At 38.6% G+C, this 26,941-nt stretch overlaps 1 protein-coding gene across 1 annotated transcript in view; it reads left to right on the top strand.

The window, feature by feature from the left end:
* Nucleotides 1-26,941, top strand: part of LOC122808197 (transient receptor potential cation channel subfamily V member 6-like) — a 346,314-nt gene that overhangs the window by 191,976 nt on the left and 127,397 nt on the right. Inside the window, exon 10 of the mRNA XM_044079164.1 lies at nt 1,816-1,981. Coding sequence (XP_043935099.1) covers nt 1,816-1,981 — 166 coding nt within the window. The remainder of the gene's footprint in view (nt 1-1,815; nt 1,982-26,941) is intronic.

Here is a 26,941-nt window from a genome sequence, read left to right on the forward strand (position 1 = left end):
TGTTGTGATAAACCTAACTTTCCTTTGATGTTATTTATGGACTGCCTCCCCAAACAGTCACTTCTGGTGAACACATGTGATTTATGATCACCAGACGTGGTATTAAAAATGAACACAGAAGTGTATTCCAACTTTCTGCTACAGCGAATACTACTCATGTTTATTCCAGTAAAATAATATCAGTTGTAATGCAGTGTGCACTGACTACCCATGTCCATTTACTATGCTTGCAGGGTTACTGGTAAGAAGTCATGCTAATAAATAGCATAATCTTTCTCTTTCCAATTAAATTAATCATTGATTTTAATTGAAAGCTTTGGGGTGATTTGGCTAGTGCAATTACTACACTAGTTGGAGTCATACTTTTTGAGAGGGGTGCAGTTCCCCTCTAGGGGAGAATGCAATGGGGCAACCCAATCCAAAAAGTTATTGTACAGCTGACATTTTAAAACTGTTTTTAACCATTACTGTTGAATTATTCTTAACTGCTACTCTATACACATCAGTCTAGACACGTGTTGCACCAGTTAACCTCTAAGCATTTATTTTCATTATTGTAGTAGTCCTCAAATCAGTCTCATTAGAACAAAAAACTTCATTTATAGGTGACAACATAGGGCTAGGAGTACAGATTAGCTATGTGATAGCTCTAACAGTAGACAAGGGAAAGCTGATAGAAGTCAAACCTATTTTAGTTTTGCTCCCACTTACGGAAGTTGTGTAAATACATTGTATTTGTATAAAATTAATTGATGGTTCCACTAGTTATATTAGCCAAGATTTTCAGCAGAATCCTTTCAATCAGATGGCTAACTTTGCTTACTTCATATTGTTTCATATTGTCATCCATGTAAACTCACTGAGAAAATCTGTTCCTTTTTCAGAAGTGATCTAGATATTTGAGGAAATATAGCGCCTTAAAAGCAGTGCAAGGCAGGCAAATGATGACTTTTGGTATTCAGACCGGAGATTTCATCTCCATTTGTGTACAGCCACTAGGCTGTACATTTATTTTTTTTACTGTCAGATTGAACATGGTTTGTATCTTGCATTTTAATAATGGCTCTGATTCTACCTGGTTGTCAGCTGGGGGTTGAGGATGGGGCAGGGGTTCATTTTGTACCCGAAGTGCATAAACTGTGGCAGAAATTTGCATGCACCATGTAGAAGGAAACAGAGGTACAGCAACCCCTTTCAATGTCACATTCTAAGGGAATGAGTACGTCACATTACAACCCAAATGGTAAGAACAGGGGAGGATATAGCTATATGCAAGGGGATGTAGCATAGTTGGCAGATTGCATGCTTTATATGGGGTGTAGAGTTTGTCATAATGGTTAAGGTCTGTACCTAACAGATACAAGGTACAGGGTTTGATTTTAACATCTGACTATTAGCTTGGCTTGTAATAGTCTGCAAGCTGATAGCTTGCTATTTACCTATGAACTGTGCACACCTAAAGTTGGCTTTAAAGACAAACTTAGATTTTGACCTCACAGACTGCCCAGGACTGTTACCAGAACCATTAAGGTAAAGCAAACCATGTGAGAGCATAGGTATAGCTCTAAGTAAAGATGACTGACTGTTTTAGGAGAGTTTAATAGTGTTAGAATAGGGCCGTCATTTATGCAATTAGAAATTGGTGAATAGTTTATGATATTGCTGTAGAGATGACAGTAGTCAGAAGGGAATGTGAATAGAGAGCACTAATTGTGTCGTCTTATTTCCAGCACACAAGATCTAATGCTGTAGAGAGACTACTGAATAACCTAAAATGCGAGCACTAATGCCTTTCCTTCCTTTCCCTGTTTACAGAATGTGCTATGCTGGGTTGGTACTTGCTACGCTAGTGCTAAGATTAACCAGTCTAGACGGTGAAGGTGGAACAATGTCAGTCGCCCTGGTCCTGGGTTGGTACTATGTTTTGTATTTTGCAAGAGGCTTTGAGATGCTGGGCCCATTCAACATCATGATCCACAAGGTAAGTTTTCATGAGAGCTCATACATGTGTTTGATATTAAGAATTACTTGACATTTTCCTGGAGAACTTCATTAGAAAATTCTTGCTGGAATTCAGAATTGTTTGCCAGAATGATTAAACAAGGACAGAACACTGAAGGAATATAAACTAGTAACCAGTGGTGGCTGATGACTTCAAATTTAAGGAGGGCTGCAGGAGACAGCTGAATGGGTGGACCAATGGGAAGGGATGTGGCCAACCAGAAAGTGGTGGAGCTATGCTCAAAACCACAACAACTGGAACTTTAATTAAATTTGCTGCCCTGGGTGCCAAACAGTCATTACGAGAGTCCAGTCAAGACAAAATGAAGTGTAGAAGAAAAAAATATTTCAAAGCCTTGGCTACATGACAACTTACTTAATATCCAGATGGAAGCAGGTTGTGAGGCATGAAAAAATAAATTACTTTTTAAATACATTACTGGAATGCCAGTCAAAATCAAGTATATAAAAAAACAAGCAGCACTCAACTCAAACCACTTCTCCTCGCACTGCAGTTCTAATTATACTTTATATTCAGCTTTATAAAATTACCAAGTAACATGCTGAAAGTAGCAATCTCTGTGAAACCCCCACTTGTAAAAATGTTCTTATCCAAAAAAGACCTGCTGCCTGACACAACTATCTACTTGTTTTATGGAGAAAACATGATCAAAGTAAAAAGTGAACAGCAAACAAGAAACAAACTCAAGATAAATTGCTTAAAGGATTCCTGCACAAGTTATGGACCACACATGATAGATTGGCATTCTGTTTAGTTTACGGGTAAAGCCTGCAATGATGACTGCAAGTCTCCAACAAAAGATGACTACAAGTCTCCAACAAATGTAATGAGCTTCTGAAAATACTGTAATCCTGTCCTTTTATTACAAATACTGTCATATGCATTTCAATACCCAAGGCTTATACATTATCTAGTTATGTAAATATTCTCTGCATGGCAACAATGAAAAGGCTTTCAATGCTGGTAATTCTTTAACAGTATGCTTATTAAAGCTTACTTGCATCTTACAATCTCCGACAAGCTTATCTGATGGTCATTAAATCATTGCTAATTAAACAGAGCAACAGGGCACTGTGACAGCATGCATTTCCTGAATAATAAGAAGAATAAATCAACAGTATAAAAATATGACAGAAAAACAGAACATTCTGCAAAATCAAGGACAGATGAAAAGCCACGGTCGTACTTATGGACTACCTTGGATGGGGGAATACTCTGCACACTTACACTGCATAACTGCTCCTTGCCTCCTTGGACACATCCAGAGCCACTACAATGGGGAGTGGGGTGCAACAAGTATGTCACAATTTGAAATGTCTCTGGCTGACGGTGATGGCTCTGACAATCATACCTCTCAACCTCAGAGCAAGAAATCTGGACAAAGCCATACATAGAAGTGGGACACAGGCCCAGAAATAAGGACAATTTTTAAATATTGCTCTTATTAACTTAGATAATAGAACAGTAGTAGGTCTTGCATTAGAACGAATTTTCTGAAGGGTATGAAATCTGAAACTCAAATGTCTGCCATTATTTTCTAACTTCAATCTTTAATGACTTGCCACTAATTTGACAGAAAACCACAATTTTATGAAAAACAGACTAACAATGTGATGCAAAAATATAAAGTTGCCACACAATACAGCTGGGAACCTGTCAAAAAAGGGACACCTTTTTAATATTAACACTATTAACTTGAGCAGCTAACAAAATAAGAGCATCTACGTGCATTTCTGAAATAAAAGTAATCTATAACTCTGATCATTACAGTTATATATAATTGTAAACCCTCCACGTTTTCTTTCAAAATTGCCATTTTGAGGAGGGATTATTAGGGGAGAGCAACATTTTGAGCCAAAATTGGGGACAGTTGAGAGGTTTGGATATTCCTAATTCTACAAAGCGATTTGCACGTACCTCTCAACCTCTTAATGCAGGAAATCTGGACAAGGCCAAATATATTGGGGGAACATACAAACACTACTAAAAATTGCTCTTGTATAAACTTAAGACAGTTGATAGAATAACAGGTCTTGCATTAGCATGCATTTTTCTGAAGGTTATGACGTCTGAAACTCAATGGCTGTCATTTAATTCCTAAATGATTTGCTAGAAAACCATAAATTTTATGAGGAACAAACCAAAAATAAAAAGCAAATATCTATTCATTCTGCAAAAATATGGACAACTGAGAGGTATAATTCAACCAGGGCTGTCTGAGTTTGCTACCCTTCCCCCCCCTCACAAAATCATAGTCTAATGTAGCCTCCTCCCTGCAGCCATTCTAATGTCCCATTCCTTGGTTATTTTGCCCCATTTACCATAAACACTGTAATGTGCATACCACTTTACTTCTGCGATGATTTAGATTTCATTTGAAAGTTTTATTTTGCATTTTACAGCACAAACCCTAATAGATATCTGTTAAACAAAGCAATGCAGTCTCACAATGAAAATAGACTTAGCATTAAAACTTCTCTGCCCTTGAAACTCACATGCATTGAAACAGCATTGAAACCCACATTCAAAGAAAATACATTTTGCCAGTGGCAGATAAAGATTAACTTTGGGCTGTTTTCAAAATCATAGGCCCGTTGAACATGAAACATACACATGCTCTTTGATACACCTTCCTGACTGTATTACATTATATTCCTTTTACAATACAGTACAGTTGTTAGAGGGCATCTTAAATGTATTGTTTTGAACATTTTTCCAGTAAACAATGAAACAAAATGCATGCACCAATGACAAAACTGCCCAATTCAGAACATTTCCATCATAAGAAGTCTACTCAACCTTCTATAGTCCACCAGTATCAATAAATATGCACAATCTCTGAAGTAGTAAAATCCACATTAAAGAAATCTGTAACTAATACAGAGGTTGCTGCTAGCCAACAACTTTATATGTCATTGTTTCATCTACAAATAAAGTGCCTGTTGCCTTTGAAGAATAAATTGCCTATGTTGCATGCATTAAAAAAAGATAAGCTAGTAATACTGCAATAGGGAATAGATGGCAAACTGATAAAAGGTTCATAGTTACTAGGTATCTTTGCCAAAAAGGACTGCAGCGTCCACCCCATTTACAACCCAGTACAGTATCAGCAATGCATCTATCTACTGTGGGAGTAAAACCCACAGCCTTCTGCATCAAAAGCAAGTACACTACCTGTTGTGCTATTAACAATGCAAGCAGTCTTAGCATAAGCAGCACTAAACTTTTGTTCCCCTGCAGCTCTCAGCTCCTTGTAAAATCTACTCGACACTCAGCTGTATCTCTGAACTTTGCAGCACAAGAAATCTGGAAAAAGCCAAAATGTATTGGGGGGGGGGGGACAAAAGGCCAAAAACCAGGGACACATTTTAAACATTGCTTGTATAATGTTGGAAAGTTGCTAGAATAAAATACTGTGTTACCACCATACATTTCACTGCCACGTCTGTGCAAAACAGTCAGAGAAACATACCACTATGCCAAATCAGCTGAAACAGAGGAAGACAAACTTAAATGGCTACGCTACCATTTAGTGAATTCAGTTCTCACCATAGCTCTCAACCTCTTAGCAAAAAACATGTGGACAAAGCCAGTAATGGGGGAAATACAGCTCCCAAACATTCAGTGAATTCAGTTCTCACCATAGCTCTCAACCTTAGCACAAAATACCTGGACGAGGCCAATAACGGGGGAATACAGTCCCAAAAATATGGGCAAATTTCAAATATCCATGTTATCAACTTAGACAGTTGCTAGAATAAGAGGTTGTTTTACCATGTACTTTCTGAAGAATATGAAGTCTGAAATTCAAATGCCTGTTATTTTTAAATATTTGTTAACCAGGAAACTAGTCTGACTTGGAACAAAACAAAAGCCAATTTTCAGCAGAGCAGGGAGAAACACTCCAGACACAACTTTGTAAGGGATGGGAGGACATGGAGACTCCACACACAGGACACCCCAGTCAAGAATCAAACCAGAGAACCTGTAGCTGTCAGACAACAATGCCACCAGTGCACCACTGCACTACAAACCTTTGCAAGGAAAACTGAAGATACAGAAACCACAGATTTTATGAGGAACAGAACAAATATGAGGTAAAAATCTGCAATTTATTTACAAATAGTGGTGGGTAGGGAATTCAGGTCCTTGCCACCTGCAACCAAGGTACAGGGTTCAAGCCTGAGTATCTCTACCTACCACTATGTGTTAACAGGGGCATTTTACACACACACACAATGTAAATGGGTCCGGAAGCAGCAAACATTCCCTGCAAGAGCTTAAAACTCAACTTGCCTCTCTCCCGATTGGTCCTGTCTGCGGATCAAGCAGTCCAGAGCTCCTCTGTTCTGTGCGGTCGTCTACCGCACAGATTCCTCCTATATCTGGACTGCTGACTCAGGCAGTCAGAGTTCGCACAGATTGCGGGGCAGTCTGCGCATACGCAGAAGTTCCGGTACTCGTAAATTGTTTTAATTTTATGTTTCACATTTTTCATTTCTTTTGTTTCTAGTTGGGAGGGCTGTAGTCCAATAGCACGAGCCACCCCTGCTAGTAACAGATGTTAGAAATAGAAAACAAAGCTTTCTTATAGTGCACACAAGCTTTCTTATAGTGCACACAAAACAGGCATCAGAAGCAAGTTAGTAAAATCATCACTTTACAAAGACAGTAATTAAGTAAAGAAACTTTACTGAATAAATAAGACAGTTTTCAAAATGAAAAAGCCATAGTTGATCCCTTACAGATGCAGGGAACCATCTGAAACTACTAAGAAAATGATACAAAGAAACATACAGAAGCTGGATTTAATTAAGAGTGTAGAAGGTGGTGGGACGATGAATATTTCATTGAAAGTTCTGGGGGGAATCTCTTAATTACTGCCAAAATTATTTAACATCTGTTTAAAGGAAACCTTTACCACTGAAGTGGTAAAGGTTGCTGGATACAGCAGAATATAATGGGAAAGGGTTATCACTTTCTTTATATATGATAAAAAAAAAAAAAAAAGAAACACCAATTAACCTACTCATCACAATAGAAATGTTTGTAGGGTCATAGGCAAGTACTAGATTAGCTGCCCTTGTGGACCATTTTAAGCATAACCAATTTCACTTTCAAATATGAGCTTAAACCCTGTATCTTGTGTCTGTGAGATAAACAACTTAACTGTTATGCCACCTCCCAAATAAGAGTTAACGGTTTAAGATTCATGTGTGTAATTTCGAAGGTGGGGCCCACAACACCATAGACATCATGTATATACAGAAAGGTAATTAGATATTAATGATACATACCAGTTTACAATAAAGTGCTTGTTGATGTTAATAACCAGGCTGGCATTATCTGAAGTTTAGCTGTGCTTTTAGTAAGGTAAATCATGAAAACCTCTTAAAAACAGGTAAGCACTTAACGAGTTGTATAGCCAGAGAGACTTTCACTTTTAGTGATTAAGCTGATTGATTTAAGTGTTGCACATACAATAAACTGAAAATCAGAGGAAGCTATAATAAATTATAATAAAGATCTGGTTATAACCAGCTAATAAAAATTAGGTGTTAGCAGGATTGCTATATAAAGGCTGTTTAAAAAAAATTCCTAAACAGAGGATATTTAGGGGACCTAAATAGTGTGGATTCAGTTTCACAACCCCATATCAGGAAGGAATGTTGACCCCATAAGCTGGGTGCCAAGTAAACAAATGCTTACATGAGATCTCCAGACGATACCTAAATACAGAATACAGCTACCATCCCCTCACCTGATGCGAGCTCTCTCAGTGGGTATAGTGTAACAAGTGCTCTTGCTGATGACAGAACGCAGTCCATTTAGGGCATGTATGACTAAAGCTGTACTGTTGAAAGGACAACCGTGCTGCAGCTGGCAATCAGTTTAGGTCATGCAGCATAGTGTCAGTGTGACTGGACCAAGAGAAGAGATACCAATCTGTATCCAGCTGTAAAGCTGCTCATTTTATTTTAATTTGTTATTCAAGTTAACCCACTGGATACAAGTGCCTGTTCTTTAGGTGTGATTTAGGGCCATTGTCTTATTTGCTTGGTCATATAGTCTGGTAATTAGATTCCCTCAGCTTTCATTTGCCTAGTATGTCATCTTGAGAAATTCGCTTAACCAGACAGTGCTTTGAGGCATTTGGGAAATGTGGGCTAGGCTTCTCAATGGTCTTATGGATTGCATGCCTGATGGACAATCTGTGAACGTTAGACAGATGGAGACCGAGGATGTTATTTGTTGCAGTCAAGCAAGTCTATATGAAAGCCTGAAGTAAAGCATTGTGCATTTTTCTGTATGGGATATCAGGGCATGTGTCACTATTACAAGGTCTAATGAAGATATTGGTGCTAATGTTTTTTTTTTTTTTTTCAGTTGATAGATGACCTAATGGGGCAACAAGCCCATCAATTTCAGTGAGTTACCAAGCATGATTCCCTCCCCCTACACTACAACCTTCTACACAAACATAACTTCAAATACTCCTCTTAACTAAAAATGAAGCCCCTACCCTCCTATTTTCCAGTTCTCAGTAAACTAGTCCTTTGTGGAGACATACATCCCATCCCTGGCTGCTCTTCTCCTTCCCCTAACGCCACAAAATCCCTAAACATTACCACAATTAATATCCAGAGCATTAGAAACAAAATTCCCCAACTGCAGACATGGCTAAATCAACATAATTCAGACTTTGCCGCTATCACTGAAACCCGGCTAAAACCGTACATCATGGATTCTGAATTTCTTCCCCCAAACTACTCTTGCCTCAAAACTGACAGACTACATAAAAAAGGTGGTGACATAGCCTTACTATTCCCAGGCTTCTTTACAGTAGTCCAATATTCCAAACTAATTCCCCACTTTTCCACTGCAGAGCTATTTATCACATTGCTAAAACTTAATGATAGCAAAAACCTTTGCATCATAGTTATATACATCCCCCAGGTAATAATACCCCTATTCTTGGAGAAATTCTTGCCTGGACTTCCAAACAATATAAAAAATTAAACTATCGTCCTAGGTGATGTTAATATTAACTGGCTAGATATTTCCAAAAGCAACCCCTCTACTGATATCAACCTTCATATCTATACTCCACTAATCTCCGACATTACTAGGCCCACCGCTAATCTCCGACATTACTAGGCCCAACATCAAGGAAAACAAAGGCTCAATCTTGGATTGGATCTTGGTTTCTGACCCAGAAAAAATGATCATCTCAGGAACTCTCCCAAATAGCATCAAAGATCACTCTCCTGCATTCATTATACGTAAGCCCACCTCTGTTCCAAATGTACACCAATAAAGATACACTAGAGATCTATCCCATTTCTCCCCAAACATCTTCAATAACATCCTGCAGAATACTAACTGGAGCCCACTAAAGTTTCTCCCACTCAACGAAGCTGTAGAATTCTTCAGTTCTACATTTCTTAGGATCCTAAATAGCCTTTCCCCACTCATATTAAAAAGGTTCAAGGCAAAACATGTTACCTGGCTTACAAAGACCACAAAGCAAGTTATGTCTTCTAGTGAAAAGCCTGGAAAGCCTGGCAAAATAAGAAATCACTATCCAACCTCACTATTTATAAACAACTCTGCAATCAAGCTAAATGCCTAGTTAACAAAAATAAAAAGTAATACTTCCAGACTATCCAAGACCAACATAGACTAAACCCCAAAAACGTCTGGGAAATAATCAACTCCCTTCTCCATCCTAGAACTAATGACTTATGTCCTAACCCAGAAAAAACACCCTCAGTGATGGCTTCCCCATTTAACACATTCTTCGACACCATCAAAAAACTTACTACCACCTTCCCACCTATAAAAACCGACCCGCCAGGAGCTCCTCCTGTACATTCCTCTTCTAATCTTCCACCTACTCTCACACTAACACCCATACCCACCTCCACCATCAAAAAACTTCACAAAGTTAAGCCCTGCACTAATGCCCCTGACAACTTGCCCGCAATATACTTACAACTTTCAGCCTCCTCCATTGCATATCCAATTATTATCCTTCTCAACAGGTCCATACAGGAATCCTACATACCTGATATCTGGAAAAAAAGCATATATCCTTCCACTTCATAAAGGGGGCAATAACTCCAACATCTCTCATTTCCATCCCATTCTCTCCCCAGTCTCCAAAATACTGGAGAAATGTATTCATGCCCAACTCCTCAGCCACCTGACCCAACACCAAATCCTCTCCCCCACTCAAAACAGCTTCAGGCCTGGACATAGTACTAACACTGCCCTCATTTTCTTCCTTGACACAATGTATAGAGCTTGATATGTTGGGTCCTTTTGTCTCAGCACACTTCCTGGACTTATCAAATGCTTTTGACATTATTTCCCACACCCTCTTGCTTATTAAACTCTGTGTTCTCAGACTCTCTGCTCCTACCCTGCAATAGTTCACTAAATATCTCAACAATAGGCAGCAATCCACAAAATGGCAACACTCTTCCTCTCCTTTCATAACTACAAATACATGTGTCACCCAAGGTTCAGTTCTGGGGCCCCTCCTATTTAGTATATTCGTCAACAACTTTCATTCCTCTCTCTCCCACAGTTCTGTTATCCCATATGCAGATGATTCAGCTATTATCTGCTCTGCTAAATACGCACTACAGCACCTCTCCCAAGAGGCATTTAGCTCCACTGAAGCCTGGATGGCCCAGAACCATCTCGCTCTTAACTCTAATGAAACAAAACATTTAGTATTCACCCCCACAAAATCTATTCTCTATTCAATCCCAGAACAACACAATCATTGAAGCCGTCCCCAGCACAAAATTGCTAGGTGTCATCATTGATGACAAATTAAACTTCGACCTTCCCATCTATAACAACATTAAAAAAAGACATAAAAAACTAGGTGCCCTGTACAGGCACAACTATTTTCTTAGCTTCTCCACAAAAAAAGGCACTAGCCTTATCATTCCTGCTTCCAACACTTCTATATGGTGCTCCCATCCTCCTCAATCTACAGTCCTCCTTAAAAACAAAACTAGACTCCTGCTACAACAAAATCGCTAAATTTTCTACCCATCACTGTTCTCTGCAATGACTAAATTGGCTAGAATTCCCTCACTATCTCACCTTTCCACAATTAACTACAGCCCATAAGTTCACCTATAACCCAGAAATCTGCCCTTCCGTCTCCTCCATACTGACCATGTGTCAGCCTAACTGACAACTTGGGTCCGAAAACAAAATGCTTCTATCCATTGAGAAACCTAAACTCACAGCCAGCCAAATGTTATATTTCTACACTATCTCTAAAGCATGTAATAATCTCACCCTTTTACTCAGGACTATCAGCAATCCTGCCAACTTTAAAAAATCCCTCAAACAACATCTCTCTTCACTTTGGTTATGCTCCTGCACCCCATCTCTTGACTACCTCTCCCCAGTGTTATTCCTCTCACTATCACTTCCTTTCCCTTCACTCTGCCTACTCACTACTTCCATGTCACCTTATACTGTCCTTAACCCTCCCTAGCCCTTCAAATCTTTTATCATTTCTTACATTGCACGCAACTCCCCATGACATTTAGCCTAGCAGATAAATCGCATCAAACATTATGTGAAAATAAATAAAGTAATTACTAAGAAATGTCAAGCAAAATGCCATCCTTTAGCATATGAATTGTATACTACAGCTGATGTAGAATTGGATTACAGTCATTTAGATAAAAAGTCTGTCATGGCAGTTGAAAAGCAAGGTAATTAAATAAAACTGTGTCTAACCAAAGATCGTGTATTTGTAAGTAAATTCATAATAGTAAGGTGTAACAAGTGGTGGAACTCAGGTGTGGTTTATATAGATTATAAAAAATGAGAGTATTCCACATTCATGGATCATAGAATGCTTACAGATGTCTAAAATACACCATACTGTAATAAATTAGATAACAGTCATTACGATACCTTGTAGGAAAATGTGGAACATTTTTACCCTAGTTCTAAAAATCCAGTGAGGGATAGTCTGTGGTGGTTCTTTGTCTCAGATGGTGTTTTGCCTTGCCCTCAACTCATCAAACAGTTTACTTAAGATACTAGGCAGTAGCTGCAGGTCAATTTCCATTAAATAACCCTGCCATATAAACTCTCCCCTCTGTTTTTGTGGTGATTTGAAACTGTATAGGTTGTCAAGCAAGCGAAAGTACAGTTAGAAATGCTTAAACCTTTTTCATGCAATTTTAAGAAGGATATTTGACTTGATAAATGTGAAAGCAAAGCAAAACTGAAGCATCAAGAAAATCACCTTAGGAGAAGAATGTGATATAAAGGAACCGGAAGAAAAGCGTGCGTGTGAGTATCTGGGATTAGGCGAAGGGTCAGCAGTGCTACAATACAGATGACATTGCAGCGTAGTAAGCAATGTTTCATAAAACTAGAGCTAATGCTGCAGACTGCCTTGACATCTAGATGTACTGTTAAAGCTATAAACCCACTTGGTCTCCTTATTCAGCTTTGGCATGCTTGACAGGTTTCAAAACAGGATGCATCAGACAAGGAGAACAAGAAAACTGCTTCATGCTTGTCAGATGGTACATAAATGAACAGTATATCCATTGGTCTGGAAAAGGCATGGGCCTCCTTAAAATTGTGGGACTGCATACATATTTGATTTTATCATCGGGTCCAAACCAAGAGAAAGTTCTAACCCATGAAGAAAATACATCTCAGATGACATACTAGCTTGTTTTAAAAATGCTGGGTGTGACAGTCAACCAAACTTGGGCGATAGCCGAAAGTGCTAAGAAGAAAATAGGAATATACAAACTGTGACCAAAAGAACAGGAAAGAAAGAGCTACATGCTGATTAAGATGTGGTTTACAAATAGGTTAGGCGAGATCAATTATAAAACAATGACAGACAAATGTAGAAAATGTGGGAGAGAGGCGCATGTATGTTCTGCCAACATAACCTAACGGTCTGTATAGCAAATGGTTTAAAATGAGGAAAAAGTGCTATGTTAGAGAGTGCGCATACATTACAGTATTCCCATTGGAGTCAAAAAAGAGTGATGGAGTCGGCTAGAAAAGGAAGGTAGTATTACTGGAAATTAATTCATCCTCAGCTCTTGTTAAGTACCTTCACATGACAGACCCTGTTTTAAAAAAACAGATAACACTGACATATAGGCTGTAAATGGAGAAAGGTAGGTAAAAAAAATAAAAATAAGACTAGGTGCAAATGTCCAGGATGGGAAAAGTGCTCACTTCTGCTGTGCATACTGTTGCTTGGACTGGAAATAAAGGCAATATACAGTCTTCAGAATATGGAGCCATTCCAACTACAGGGCTAGGCCATTTTTGCGGCCATGAGCACTGCTTCTGCGCAGTAGTAGTAGTCCACAAAAATACAAAATGTTATGCCAAGCAAGAGGCACAGAGATAATAAAGTGAACTGCAGAATAAAAGGAAAATAATATGCATCATTATCAAAAACAGTTCCATATGAAGCAGATGTAGCAAGACTGAGAGTTAAAAGAAAGATAGATACTTTCACAAGAAAAATTGTTAAATCCGCAAATAAGTTAAAATCTTTAATGCAGCAGATTTAGATAAACATTGGACCACCTGGAAAAGAAAGCGACAGAGGAAGTGAGACAAGATATAGAAAAAATAGAGATTCAAAGTTATAAAAAAGAAATACAGACATGAGAAAGAAGAAAATAGATCTTAATCATTAAAAAAAATGCACTGTCAAAAACATTTGAAGAGAAATACAGGCAAAGGCTCCAGGATAGGGTAAATGTAACAGTGGGAAAAATAAGTAAGATCACAAAGGTGGAATATATTTCAAAAGAAGGAATTAACTGAGGTAAGAAATTATACAAATAGAGATCAAAGTGATGAACTGCAAAGTGAAAGATTTAGACTAGAATCTATGGACCAGGTAATATTCCAACACATTGGGCCAATGAGTCCCCATACATAGGAGTAACAGAGCAGGATGATTCTGAAAAGCTATGCCTCACAGCAGTTTTCTGGTACCTTCTGTAGGAGATTTGCATGAATGTCCAGTTAGAATTGTACAGCAAGGGAAAGTGCAGGACATAATAGAAACTTGAACACAGGCAGTATTGCAACATGATGAGCCAATAAGTCCCTAGATGGAAGTGCTGCAGATGCAAGTGCAGGACATAATAGAAACTTGAACACAGGCAATATTGCAACATGATGAGCCAATAAAGTCCCTAGATGGAAGTGCTGCAGATGCATCAGGATGCCTCTGAAGAAGGTATGCTACAGGATGATATTCTGGAAACTTCTTTGTGGGATACACATGAACATTTGGTGCTGGTAGAACAGCTGATGATTCTGGGTAGCCTGAGGCAATGTTACAACTGCCTCATGTACAGACAAACCCCCTCCTCCTGCCACAAAACACTAACCTATGCGAGAGATGCAATTATCACTGGTAGAGACAGTCAAGAGGAGAAGGTTAACACTTGCACCACACCTCCAGCCATGCATAGATCTACTAAACCAGCACTGGCAAAAAATACACATAAATACACAAAATCATACTCGGAGGCTCTAAATAAAAACCTGCAAAAGCATCCGAGACCTCCAAAACAGACACGCAAACAACCTGCACCTCCCGTCACAAACCAGACAACACATAAAACACAAAATCAGTGTGCCGCACAATCACAGCCCTTAAGGCGAAATAACATACCTAACACACTAGGCTGGACAAGCAGAAGGGTACTGTTAGCTGCCTGTCGGGAGCCAGAATCCGCCACATAACACAAGCACTCAGGTCACTGCAGAACAAGTACAAATATGACTCTGTCATTGTTCATGTTGATGTGAATAACCTGAGATGTACCTCCTTGGACTACATGAAAAGAGACATGGAAGAGCTCTCTGATCTTGTAGCCCAGGCTGGTATGACCCTGATCCCGAGTATCATCCTGCCCTTACCAAGAATGATACCTCAGTATAAAGAAAAAATGATCAATTTCAACATTTGGCTAAACTTCTGGTGTCATTCAAAGGGGATCCAGTGACTGTCAGCTTGAGACGACATGCTCGACAAGCTGCGTTGCTTCACAAGAGATGGCTTACACCTGTCACCCCTAGGCTTTCGAATACTGGCCAAGACCCTTGCTGCCCCCATAGTGCCTTTTTTAGGCAAGGCTCAAAAGTCAAACCCACCTCCATAAACAGAGCAATTAACAAAAAACTGAGGGTTATGCTACTCAATGCCAGGTGTTTAAATCTCAAAATGCATGCGCTCGAAGCACTCCTCAGTATGGAGAACATCGACATCTGTGCAGTAACTGAAACCTGGTTCAAGGCTCCAGAGAGCACCCCAGCACTACTGGGCTACAACTTGTACCACACGTTTCAGCCACAGAACATGGACCGAAACACAAAAGGAGGGGGTGTATCCATATTCATCAAGGATACCTACACCTCCAGTTTAGTGGCACAGCATGATACCTCTGAGATCATCCATGTGCAACTAACATCGGGCAAATCTGCAGTGCAAATTGTGGCCTGCTACTGATCACCCTACATGACTCAGCACCACCACTCCACCTTTCTGGAGACACTGGAAAACATGAAGGTCCTACTGAACACCCTGATATTGGGCGATTTTAATTACCCTACCATTAACTGGGAAAACTACTCGAGTACAAACTCCCAGGCCCAGTGCTTCCTGGAATTCATCAACTCAAATGCCTTGGATCAGCTGGTAAACTCCCCTACCAGAGGTGAAAACATATTCAACCTGGTCATCACAAACATGGGCGACAGGTGCTTCACAATAGAGATCAACCCACCACTAGTTAGAGCAGGCCATAAACTAATCACTCTGGTTGTCTACACCCCACCACCATCCCCAACTAAGGAAACAACAGTAAAAAACTTTTCTGAAGCAAACTTCACCTTACTTAAGACAGAGGTGGTAGGTTTCACAGCCCCCACGCTAAAGGATAACGCTACCCAAGATGCAGAAACCATTACAAATGCACTCTGAGCACCTACAAGGATGCATGGATCATGCCATCCCTAGCAAAACTAAGACTCTCTCCTCTAAGAGAAGGAAACCAGTCTGGTGGACCCCTGCCATAAACAGGCTATACAATAGGAGGAGGAAACTAGTTCAGAAAAAAAGCAAATCCCAAGAAAGAAAAACAGCCTAGATCAGTATCCGTAAGAAACTAAGGTCCCTCATAAAATCATCCAAGACTAACTTTCGAAAGAAAAATAGCCAAGGATTCAAAAGATAACCACAAAGCCGCCTTTAGCTACGTTAAGAATCTAAGTGGCAACTCGCAGATATGCACTGAACTAGTGCAAAATAGCACAAAATATACTGAACCTATTGATATTGCCAACATCCTGGCAGATAGATTCAGTGCAAACTTTACCCCCAAAAGGGCCCACAACAATACCGGAAAAGTGTAGTGTCCTGGAAGTCACAGACGCACAGGTGAAAATAGCCCTTTCAAAAACCAAAAACACCGCGTCAGTGGGGCCAGATGGTGTCCCAGGCTGCATCTTGCACGAACTATAGAACAAACTAACCCCCCACCTAAACACGCTGTTCAATCTCAGCCTCTCCACAGGCTACATGCCCATAGAATGGTGCACAGCAACAGTTATTCCACTCCACAAAGGAGGGGCCACAACTGACCCTGGTAACTAGGCCTGACTAGCCTGTCTGCAAGGCTATAGAGCGCATCATCATGGAACTTATTAACAAAGACATTGGAAACCTCCAAACACTTGACCCGACCCAGTTCGGCTTTAAGGGCAGATCATGCCTACTAAACCTAGTTGACTTCTTTTTGATAAGTCACCAAGGCCATAGACAAGGGAAAGGTTGTTCACACAGCCTACCTTGACCTTGCGAAGGCTTTCAACACCATTTCCCACTCCGGTATTACAGAAAAACTCACCAGCCTGAACATAAACTCCTACATCGCGAGATGGGTTGCCAACTAGCTTACAGACAGAACTCACACGGTAAGAATAGCAGGCTCCAGGTCCGACTCTAAACCAGTCACAAGTGCTGTCCCACTAGGCTAGGTCCTGGGACCCCTACTGTTTACATATACTTCTCAAATGTACAGGCAAACACAGGAGGACTATGGCTAACCAAGTTCACCGATGACTGCAAACTGGAAGCCATAATTGACTCTCCGGCTGACACGGACATCCTCCAAGAGGGTCTTACTGAGATGGACACCTGGTGTCAAAGTCATGGCCTCAAGCTAAATGCCAAAAAAATGCATAGTCATCCCGTTTGGGAAAAACAAAACACCCACAAATTACCACGTAGGTGGCAGCCCCCTTAATACAGAAGAGTTAATAAGAGATCTGGGAACCAAGGTAGTTGGTAATCTCTCCTTTGACAATCATATTTCCAAAGTAGTTAGGAAATCCTATGTGGCCCATCAAATTACTAAATGGTTTGCATCTAGAAATAGAGGTTATAGTGCCCCTCTACTTGTCACTCATCAGACCCATCATAGAGTACAATGTACCTCACAAGACACTCCAACAGCTGGAGAGACCACAAAAGTACCTCACCAAAAGGATTACTAGCCTCAAACATATGTCCTATGCAGCCTAACTGAAAAAACTCTGGCTGTACTCAGTGGCATATCGCTTACTCAGAGGTGATCTCTGCCTGACTTACAAAGCCATGTCCAACTTAGAATTGATGGACATGCTCCACCTAAAGAAATCCAAGTCACTGCGTGCCACATGCTCTAGTGAGCTAAACCTCACCACCACAATAAATAGAAAATGCTGGAGGGATAGATTCCTGTCACAGAGACTCCCCATGCTTTGGAACAAAATTCCAAACTACATTAGGCAGAGCCCCTCATTAACACTCTTCAAGAGAAACCTTGACGATGGATGGGTAACAGAAAATATACCCCTGGGATCACTTCATTGGCTCTGCTTGCCATTGGATCAGTTAATTAATCAATGGGGAGGTGAAAGCTGATGCACACTGGCTAGGCTTATAAATGCTGTTGGGCAGATAGCCTAGTACCTACCTGTGAACCTATTTCATAGGAATTACTAGGTTAGCTGCCCCTGTGGGCCATTTTAAGTGTAGTCAATTTCCCTTAATGAGAATAAAACCCTGTACCTTTTGACTGTGAGGTAAACACCTTAACCATTATGCCAACCCCAACCCCAACCCCATGAAACATGAAAGTTCTATTATAATTTTACAGCATGGAAAGAACAGGAATTTGAGAACAAAATAATGCTGTGGAAGAGAATGATCTAAGGAAGACTTGATTTAATAGAGATGGAAAGGCGTATTAAGATAGATGAAAGAAATACTGTTAGAAGTCTGGTTAAGCAGATGAAAAAAGTAATTGGGGATAAGAGAAATTCAGGTGGTTGTTGTTCTTCGGCTTTTCCCGGTTAGGGGTTGCCACAGTGGAACTCCGGTCCGCTAATGATTGGCAGTAGATTTTTACGTGCCGAGTTGCCAGCCCTGATGCACAGCCTTCAATGAAGGTATGCCAATTCATGCATGTCTCCACACAGAAGACGCTCTAGCTGAGAATCGAACAGGACAACATCTTACTGTGAGGCGGCAACGCTACCGCAGCACCACCACCGCAGTTCATAAGAGAAATTCATGCGATATGACAAAAATAAAAAGAATATAGTACTGTGTAGCTACACTAATAACAGATATAGTGTAAGCATAAAAACTAGACTAAGAAAGGAAAGTAAGAGAACAAGTAGAATGCCACCATGGAAGCAATGAACAGAGAAAAACTATAAAGCAACTTACTGTTAGAAGAATACAGAAGGGAATAGATCGTCAAAGAATTATTAGAAACATATGGTAAAAGTAATGCACTGTATCAAACCAACCAGGATTTACTATACAGTATTTCTAACAATAAAAATACCAACACAAGTGGAAAAACGTAGAATGTGTGCAGATGAATATAACTCAGTGCCATGTAAAACAGAATGGGAAAAGGGGTTGAGGATGGATGGATGGATGGTAAAGGACAGGTAAAATGAACAATTCATTGATGACCTAAAAAGGTTTTATAGAGTATTTAGAAACAAAGCAATAGAATCGCCATCTAAAAAGAATAAATATATTCCTTTTGGAGACGTATATATGAAGACCTTGTTAAACGTAATAAAGATGCTAAAAGGATAGAAGAGCTAAAAGAAAAAGTAAGAAGCTGTAATATAGGTGATATGGGATGGGAGGATGTAACAGCCAGAGAAACTGAGACCAAATTAAGAAAGTCTTAAATGGAAAATTCCAACTTTAAATGCAATACCTAACTTCTGGTTAAAGGTATTAACATCTTTATACACATACTAGTAAGATGAAAAATATACTGCTTCTTATGAGTGAATCTGCAGGCCATTCTATGAGCTATAGGCTAACAACTTGCCTTCTAACAACGTATCAATTATATACTAGAACTAATGCGTGGAGAATTAATAGCCATTTAAAAGAAAATGTAATTATGGTACTAGAATAAAAAGGTAGTAAAAGAAAGTCATATGGAGAAAATGATCTATTGTTAAACAAGGTCATAACAGAGACCAGTAAAAATGGGAAGAATATAAGCATGTCAAAGACAGATTACAAATAAGCATTCAACAACATTCCACATTCATGGATTGAGGGCTTACAGATGCATAATATGCACCTTACATTGTGGTGACTATGAAACTGGCAAACCACTTTATAGCAGAGTCATGATAAAGGATAAATTATTTTTCCAGGGATAAAAAAATTAAAGGATATATACCAGAGTGATTCCTTGCTATGATTGTTGTTTTGTCTTGCAATTAACCAATTAAGCTGTTTGCTTGATAGACTAGGCCATGATCATAGCCTAACTTCCAGAAATCAATCACATCTCATCGACTTCTTGTAGATTGTATAACCTCATCAGATAATCATCTGAAAACCTAACTACAATTAGTTAAAACTTTAAGATGATACAAGAATAACATTTGGTCTTTATGAATGTGCACAAGCAATATTTATTGGACGAAAGTAGTAGCAATAAAATAGCTTGGGACAGGAATATGACATAATAGAACTTGAACAGGATGGATTGTATAAATATTTGGGAATAGCCAAAGGATCAGCAGTAAAACATGAACAAATGTGAATAGATCTTTTAAAAGAATACTTCGAGATTAAAGCTAATATTGAAAACTGCTTGACATCCAGGAATGTAGACCAGGCTATTGATCTGCTTGATCTTTCTTGTCTAATGTATAATTTTTGAGTAGCGGATGATTGGCCCCAAACAGCACTTAATCATTTGGATAAGTAAACAAGAAAAATATTTCATGCTTACCAAATGAAGCAGTGCATACCAAGATTAAATATCCCTCTTTCTGAAGGATGAGTGGGCTACCTCCTTAAAACTGACTTTGTATAGGTGTGCAGTTTTGGGACTACATACATATTTGCTGACATCATTCAATCCAAATATAGTGAAAGTTCTAAAGCTTAAAGAGAACATGTCTAAGTTGACTTTTTTGCTTAGCTTGGCAGAATCGAGCAACAACAAAGTGCCAAAAAAAAAAAGAGTTTAAACAAAGGGATCAGAAGAAAAAGAAATAGAATTGGAACAAACACAATTATAATGTTAAGTATAGAAAATTCCTGGAACAGACTCATGTTGACCACGATATGACATATAAATGGTTAAGAAAATGTTAATTTAGACCAGAAGATAAATTGCTAATAAGGGTAGCTCAAGATAGTGGGTTGCATACATGTTGGTTTACAAAGTCTGTAATGGCAGCTCAAGATAGCAGGTTACATACATGTTGGTTTACAAAGTCTATAGAAAAACTGGGAGAAAGAGATAAAGGTTCTGTAAAACAGGGCTGGAAACAGTTGCATGTCTCATTGTTTGTTGTGGTATTCTCATGGCTGAGTGTGTGTATGCTGAAAGGCATAAGAATGTGGCAAGACATTTGCATTGTAGGTTGTGCAAAGACTACAGTATTCAAGTAGCTGAGAAACATTGGAAATAAAAATCACAGAGTACTACAGAAAATAACGTTCTGATCACATTGGATCATTCAGTTCGAAAAAAAACCCAATAAATCTGGGTACAGTAGTCCAAGAAAAAAAGATGAAAAGTAACACTAATCACTGAAATAGCTACACCCAGTGACCATAGTGTCTTACGCACTGAAAGAGAGAGACTAAGTCATAAAATATCACAATTTTCTAAGCAGAAATTAGGGCAATGTAGAATAAAGATACCCAGACAGTTCCAACAGTAGTAAGTGCAACAGGACTAATAAAAAATGAAACTTCAAGCATACTTAAATATGATACCAATGCATGTAACTCCATATAAACTACAGGAGGAGGCATTTTTTGGGTACATTGATGGTGCTGGGAAGAGCATTGTTGAGAAATATCAAAGACTGAAGTAATAACTAATTTCCTGAGCTCTGATTGTTTCCTGACTTAGAAATGAAGTCCATTCCTGTTACAATATTAGAAACCCAAAACATCTGGAGAATTAAAAAAAAAAAAAAAAAAAAAAAAAAAACACTGAGAAGCACTGGAAACCCGTACCAGAAAGAATGGCTGAAGATAGCAATGATCATGTTCGGGCCACCCAGTACCAACAAATAAGAATTCAAAAACAGGAAACCAGATGAAATAGCTGAAGGCAAAATACTAAATATATATTAATTATTGAAATAAGCCATACATCATACATACTGGCTCTTGCATCAAGGCATGTAAGCAAAACCTAGAGCGATATAAAACAAGGAGAACAGGACAGAGCCAACATAGTAGGAGGTCACTTGGTCAATACAAGTTTGCACTGGGGCAGATATTAAGCCTTAAAAAGGAAATACTCCATCTGCAGCAGTATGATTTTGCACCAGGATTTCTCAGTGTTTTCCCTGGCACCAACAAAATTAGCTGGGGGAAGCCATGTCATGTTTAGTGCATTCAACAGACAAGGATAAGCACTGAAAGCACCTGATGGTCAGCTGTGGGGGAGCTAGAAAGGGGACAGAAAACATTCTGTCTTTTGTCAAGTAGTGTTGTCTTTGTTCCTGTTTTCACCTGTAAACTCCTTGCTTAAAAAAAACATTAGTATACATCTCCCCAACTGTACTGTTTCTTCACAGGCTATTAATGTTCCTGAGGTTGTTCCATCTGTGTCATGACACACACACACACACACACACACACACACACACACACACACACACACACACTGCTTCATTCATGTGATACAGAGATATTCAACAGCCATAAAGGCCGGAAATTTCTCTGCAAGGAAAATGGTAATTTACTTGGCATAATTGATGGATCTTTATGACTTCAATGCAGCTGGAGCAGTGATCATCAATATTTACGCCCAATAACATGGTATTATCACAGAACATATACAGTGTCACTTAAAACTATCACATTAAGCATGCTAGGATGTAATGGGTATCTCTGTTAAGAATGAATATTCCATACACAGTGTCAGAGCTGATACTAAATGAAGAGATTTATCAAAGTCAACATTGTTAGTTTCACAGTAAAGATGCAAAGAATGTGAAGGTAATGATACAAAAGAATGCAAAATGCACATTCCATTTGTGATGATACAAAAGAATGCAAAATGCACATTCCATTTGTGATGATGCAACAGAATGTAAAATGCACATTACATTTGTGATAGAAAAGGCAAACTGCACAGCTTGAGCACCTGTTTAAACTGCCATCAGCAAAATTGTGACCACTGTGTAATATTTTTGTTTCATTAATCTTCCTCAGGTGTCAAATGAGCAGTTCTGAAACTAGTGATCCACTTAAAGTATTTTGTAAGCCATAAACTCTTCCCCATTAAACAATGACTGGTCATTAAAATTCAAAAATGAGCATGCTGACTGGTCAGCCCAACCAGAAGAGTGCCTGTTGTAAATCAAGCATATACCAATGGAAAAACGTCTGGGCACCCAGACTTTCTTGTATTAATAGATGCTACTGAAACTGTACTTTTATTTTTAAAAAAAATAAAAAACCTTACAAAACCAAAGACTTCAAAAGAATGAGACAGACTAGACAAAGAAAATGACAAGGATAATCAGGAATGTTATGCAAAACTAGAGAAGCGTACCTGATTATACTTAATATTGTCTCTGCCCATCTCTCCGGGTACCAGTTTCATTTTTTTAACTAAAAAAACAAAAATAAGCAATGGAGATCTTTCTTTCTCCGTAGCGTCCTTTACACTGCACTGATTTACTAAGTAAGTATGGAAATGAAAGTCCCATATGCATGTGCAGTACATCAAGAAAGCCCCAGGATACCAGGTGAAAATGTGGAAGAGCAGCACGGCACCATTATACAAGGACATTATTTAAGAAAAATAAGTAACGTTTTTATTAAATAATGTCATTGTATAATAGCAATAACCCACACCCAGCCATGAGTTATTGCTATAGTAACTCTTGGTTCTTAAACTATTAACATCCAACATCTGCAAGTTTTCTGTACAGTTTTTTTTACATTTTTAAGTACAGTGAACATCAGTAACTATATTATTTAGAAAATTACTATACTGTCTACAAGCTTTACTATTAAGGTCTGTAATTTACCTGTATTCATCATGTAATGTTCAGATCACAGGCTTTACTACTGAGTTTTGTAATTTATCTGTATTCATCATGTAATGTTACAGATCATAGGCTTCACTACTGAGTTCTGTAATTTACCTGTATTCATCATGTAATGTTCCAGATCACAGGCTTTACTACTGAGTTCTGTAATTTACCTGTATTCATCATGTAATGTTCCAGATCACAGGCTTTACTACTGAGTTCTGTAATTTACCTGTATTCATCATGTAATGTTCCAGATCACAGGCTTTACTACTGAGTTCTGTAATTTACCTGTATTCATCATGTAATGTTCCAGATCACAGGCTTCACTACTGAGTTCTGTAATTTACCTGTATTCATCATGTAATGTTCCAGATCACAGGCTTTACTACTGAGTTCTGTAATTTACCTGTATTCATCATGTAATGTTCCAGATCACAGGCTTCACTACTGAGTTCTGTAATTTACCTGTATTCATCATGTAATGTTCCAGATCACAGGCTTTACTACTGAGTTCTGTAATTTACCTGTATTCATCATGTAATGTTCCAGATCACAGGCTTCACTACTGAGTTCTGTAATTTACCTGTATTCATCATGTAATGTTCCAGATCACAGGCTTCACTACTGAGTTCTGTAATTTACCTGTATTCATCATGTAATGTTCCAGATCACAGGCTTTACTACGGAGTTCTGTAATTTACCTGTATTCATCATGTAATGTTCCAGATCACAGGCTTCACTACGGAGTTCTGTAATTTACCTGTATTCATCATGTAATGTTCCAGATCACAGGCTTTACTACTGAGTTCTGTAATTTACCTGTATTCATCATGTAATGTTCCAGATCACAGACTTTACTACTGAGTTCTGTAATTTACCTGTATTCATCATGTAATGTTCCAGATCACAGGCTTTACTACTGAGTTCTGTAATTTACCTGTATTCATCATGTAATGTTCCAGATCACAGGCTTCACTACTGAGTTCTGTAATTTACCTGTATTCATCATGTAATCTTCCAGATCACAGGCTTCACTACTGAGTTCTGTAATTTACCTGTATTCATCATGTAATCTTCCAGATCACAGGCTTTACTACTGAGTTCTGTAATTTACCTGTATTCATCATGTAATCTTCCAGATCACAGGCTTTACTACTGAGTTCTGTAATTTACCTGTATTCATCATGTAATCTTCCAGATCACAGGCTTTACTACTGAGTTCTGTAATTTACCTGTATTCATCATGTAATCTTCCAGATCACAGGCTTTACTACTGAGTTCTGTAATTTACCTGTATTCATCATGTAATCTTCCAGATCACAGGCTTTACTACTGAGTTCTGTAATTTACCTGTATTCATCATGTAATCTTCCAGATCACAGGCTTCACTACTGAGTTCTGTAATTTACCTGTATTCATCATGTAATCTTCCAGATCACAGGCTTCACTACTGAGTTCTGTAATTTACCTGTATTCATCATGTAATGTTCCAGATCACAGACTTTACTACTGAGTTCTGTAATTAACCTGTATTCATCATGTAATGTTCCAGATCACAGGCTTCACTACTGAGTTCTGTAATTTACCTGTATTCATCATGTAATGTTCCAGATCATTATTCTTTTTTAGGAATGAGGAAATAATCTGTACCCAGTTTAGAAGAGGTCATAAAAGAGGGGTAAGCCATTTGGAAAGTGATTTAGCTCACCATTCTAAACAAAATTCTGGTATCTCTTTACAGCAGGGAAAAAACATTCGGTAGCTAGATGGAAGTGAATGGTGTCAGGCATCCTTGACCATCAGCACAAATGTTGCAGTGAAAGATATATGGTTGAAAATGAGAATAAGGCCCTAACAGTGTTTTCTAGCCTTTGAGTTGTAGTCAACTTGGAAAAATATCACATTCTCATATTTTCAGCACAACCAAGGGAGCCCTGCAATCCACCTGACAGTTTGAGTTAGTGTTAAATGCAGTTTTTAACTGATTGCCTGTACATTAATTCTTTATTAAAAATTCTGTACAAAGACAACACGCATCTCACAGGAATGGTGAAGGAATTCATCAGATACACAAACAATGCATGGCATTACCATACCAAACCATTGTTAATCTTTGCTTTATTTGTTCTAATACTTCTTGTGGCTTGCTGTTTTTCCTTATATGTGACCAGATGAAATACTTGAGCCATGGCCTAATGCAGCATTACAATCATGGCTCTCAGCATTTTCAAGCTACTTAAAAAGTATGGAATTTGTGTTCATTAAACCTCTTATTTTTTTTTAATTAGGATTGTTAATATCAGAAGTAAAATTAGTTTGCCTTTCAACTGCTGGCATAACATTAATTTCAGTGTTATTGAATGCTGTTGGAATTTTTGACAGCTGCAGTGCTATTACCTTTCTGATACCAAAATACTTAAGTCTCAACAAAAATATCAAAGCTCACCTATGCTTGTCTCCTTTTGCTTAATCCTTGAAAGAAGGGCTGATATGTTTATTGTTCTGAAAGGCTATCCCTACCCTTCATGATCGAAGTGGTTAGAGAGCTGATAATTGCCCTTGCAAGGCAGTATACACATGTGATATGATCATTTTGCAGTCTGAATCTGTATGTATGTATGGTCCCCCCATAAAACATTTCATTTAGTAGACCGATAGCCATGTATAATAATCACTACTTTCTCATACAAGCTCAATTACACAGTATGAAACTATGGAAATATCAGTTAAGATAGTATTGTGCTCTATTTTAACTTCTTATACCCGGGTCTATATTGTATCATTGAATGCTTAAAAAAGCGAATGATGAATAATCGAACCCATGTAAGCGAAAGCATACAATCTCGAAAGCTCAGAACAGTGTGCCCCCCCCCCCACACCCCCTACTTAAATATACCAACTCTGAGATTGCACTACAGTGCCAAAAACAGCAAAGTAATGGAAGCGGCCAAGCAAATCCTTTCCCTGGGAAATAATTTTCTTAAAAGCCACTTCGCTATTTTGCATTTTCGTTGTTTTAAGCTTGACCAAGATGCATTCGATATAATGCGTCTTCAGTCATCTAATAGGAACCCTTATATCCCACAATAGTGGTAATGGAGACTCTGCTACAATGATCTGAATTTGTTATTCAATCTTTCTGCTTTTCTTAAAGAATAGAAAAAGGGCCCTATAATATGAAGTATGCGGGTATTTTTTTTTTTTTTCAGTTTTTAGATGCATCAATTCGTGCTGTGAGTTAGCCCGCTTTCTTAAAGTTAC

The sequence above is a fragment of the Protopterus annectens genome, chromosome 8.part0, assembly GCF_019279795.1.
Source record: "Protopterus annectens isolate FY-2018-M chromosome 8.part0, PAN1.0, whole genome shotgun sequence".
NCBI lineage: Eukaryota > Metazoa > Chordata > Ceratodontiformes > Protopteridae > Protopterus > Protopterus annectens.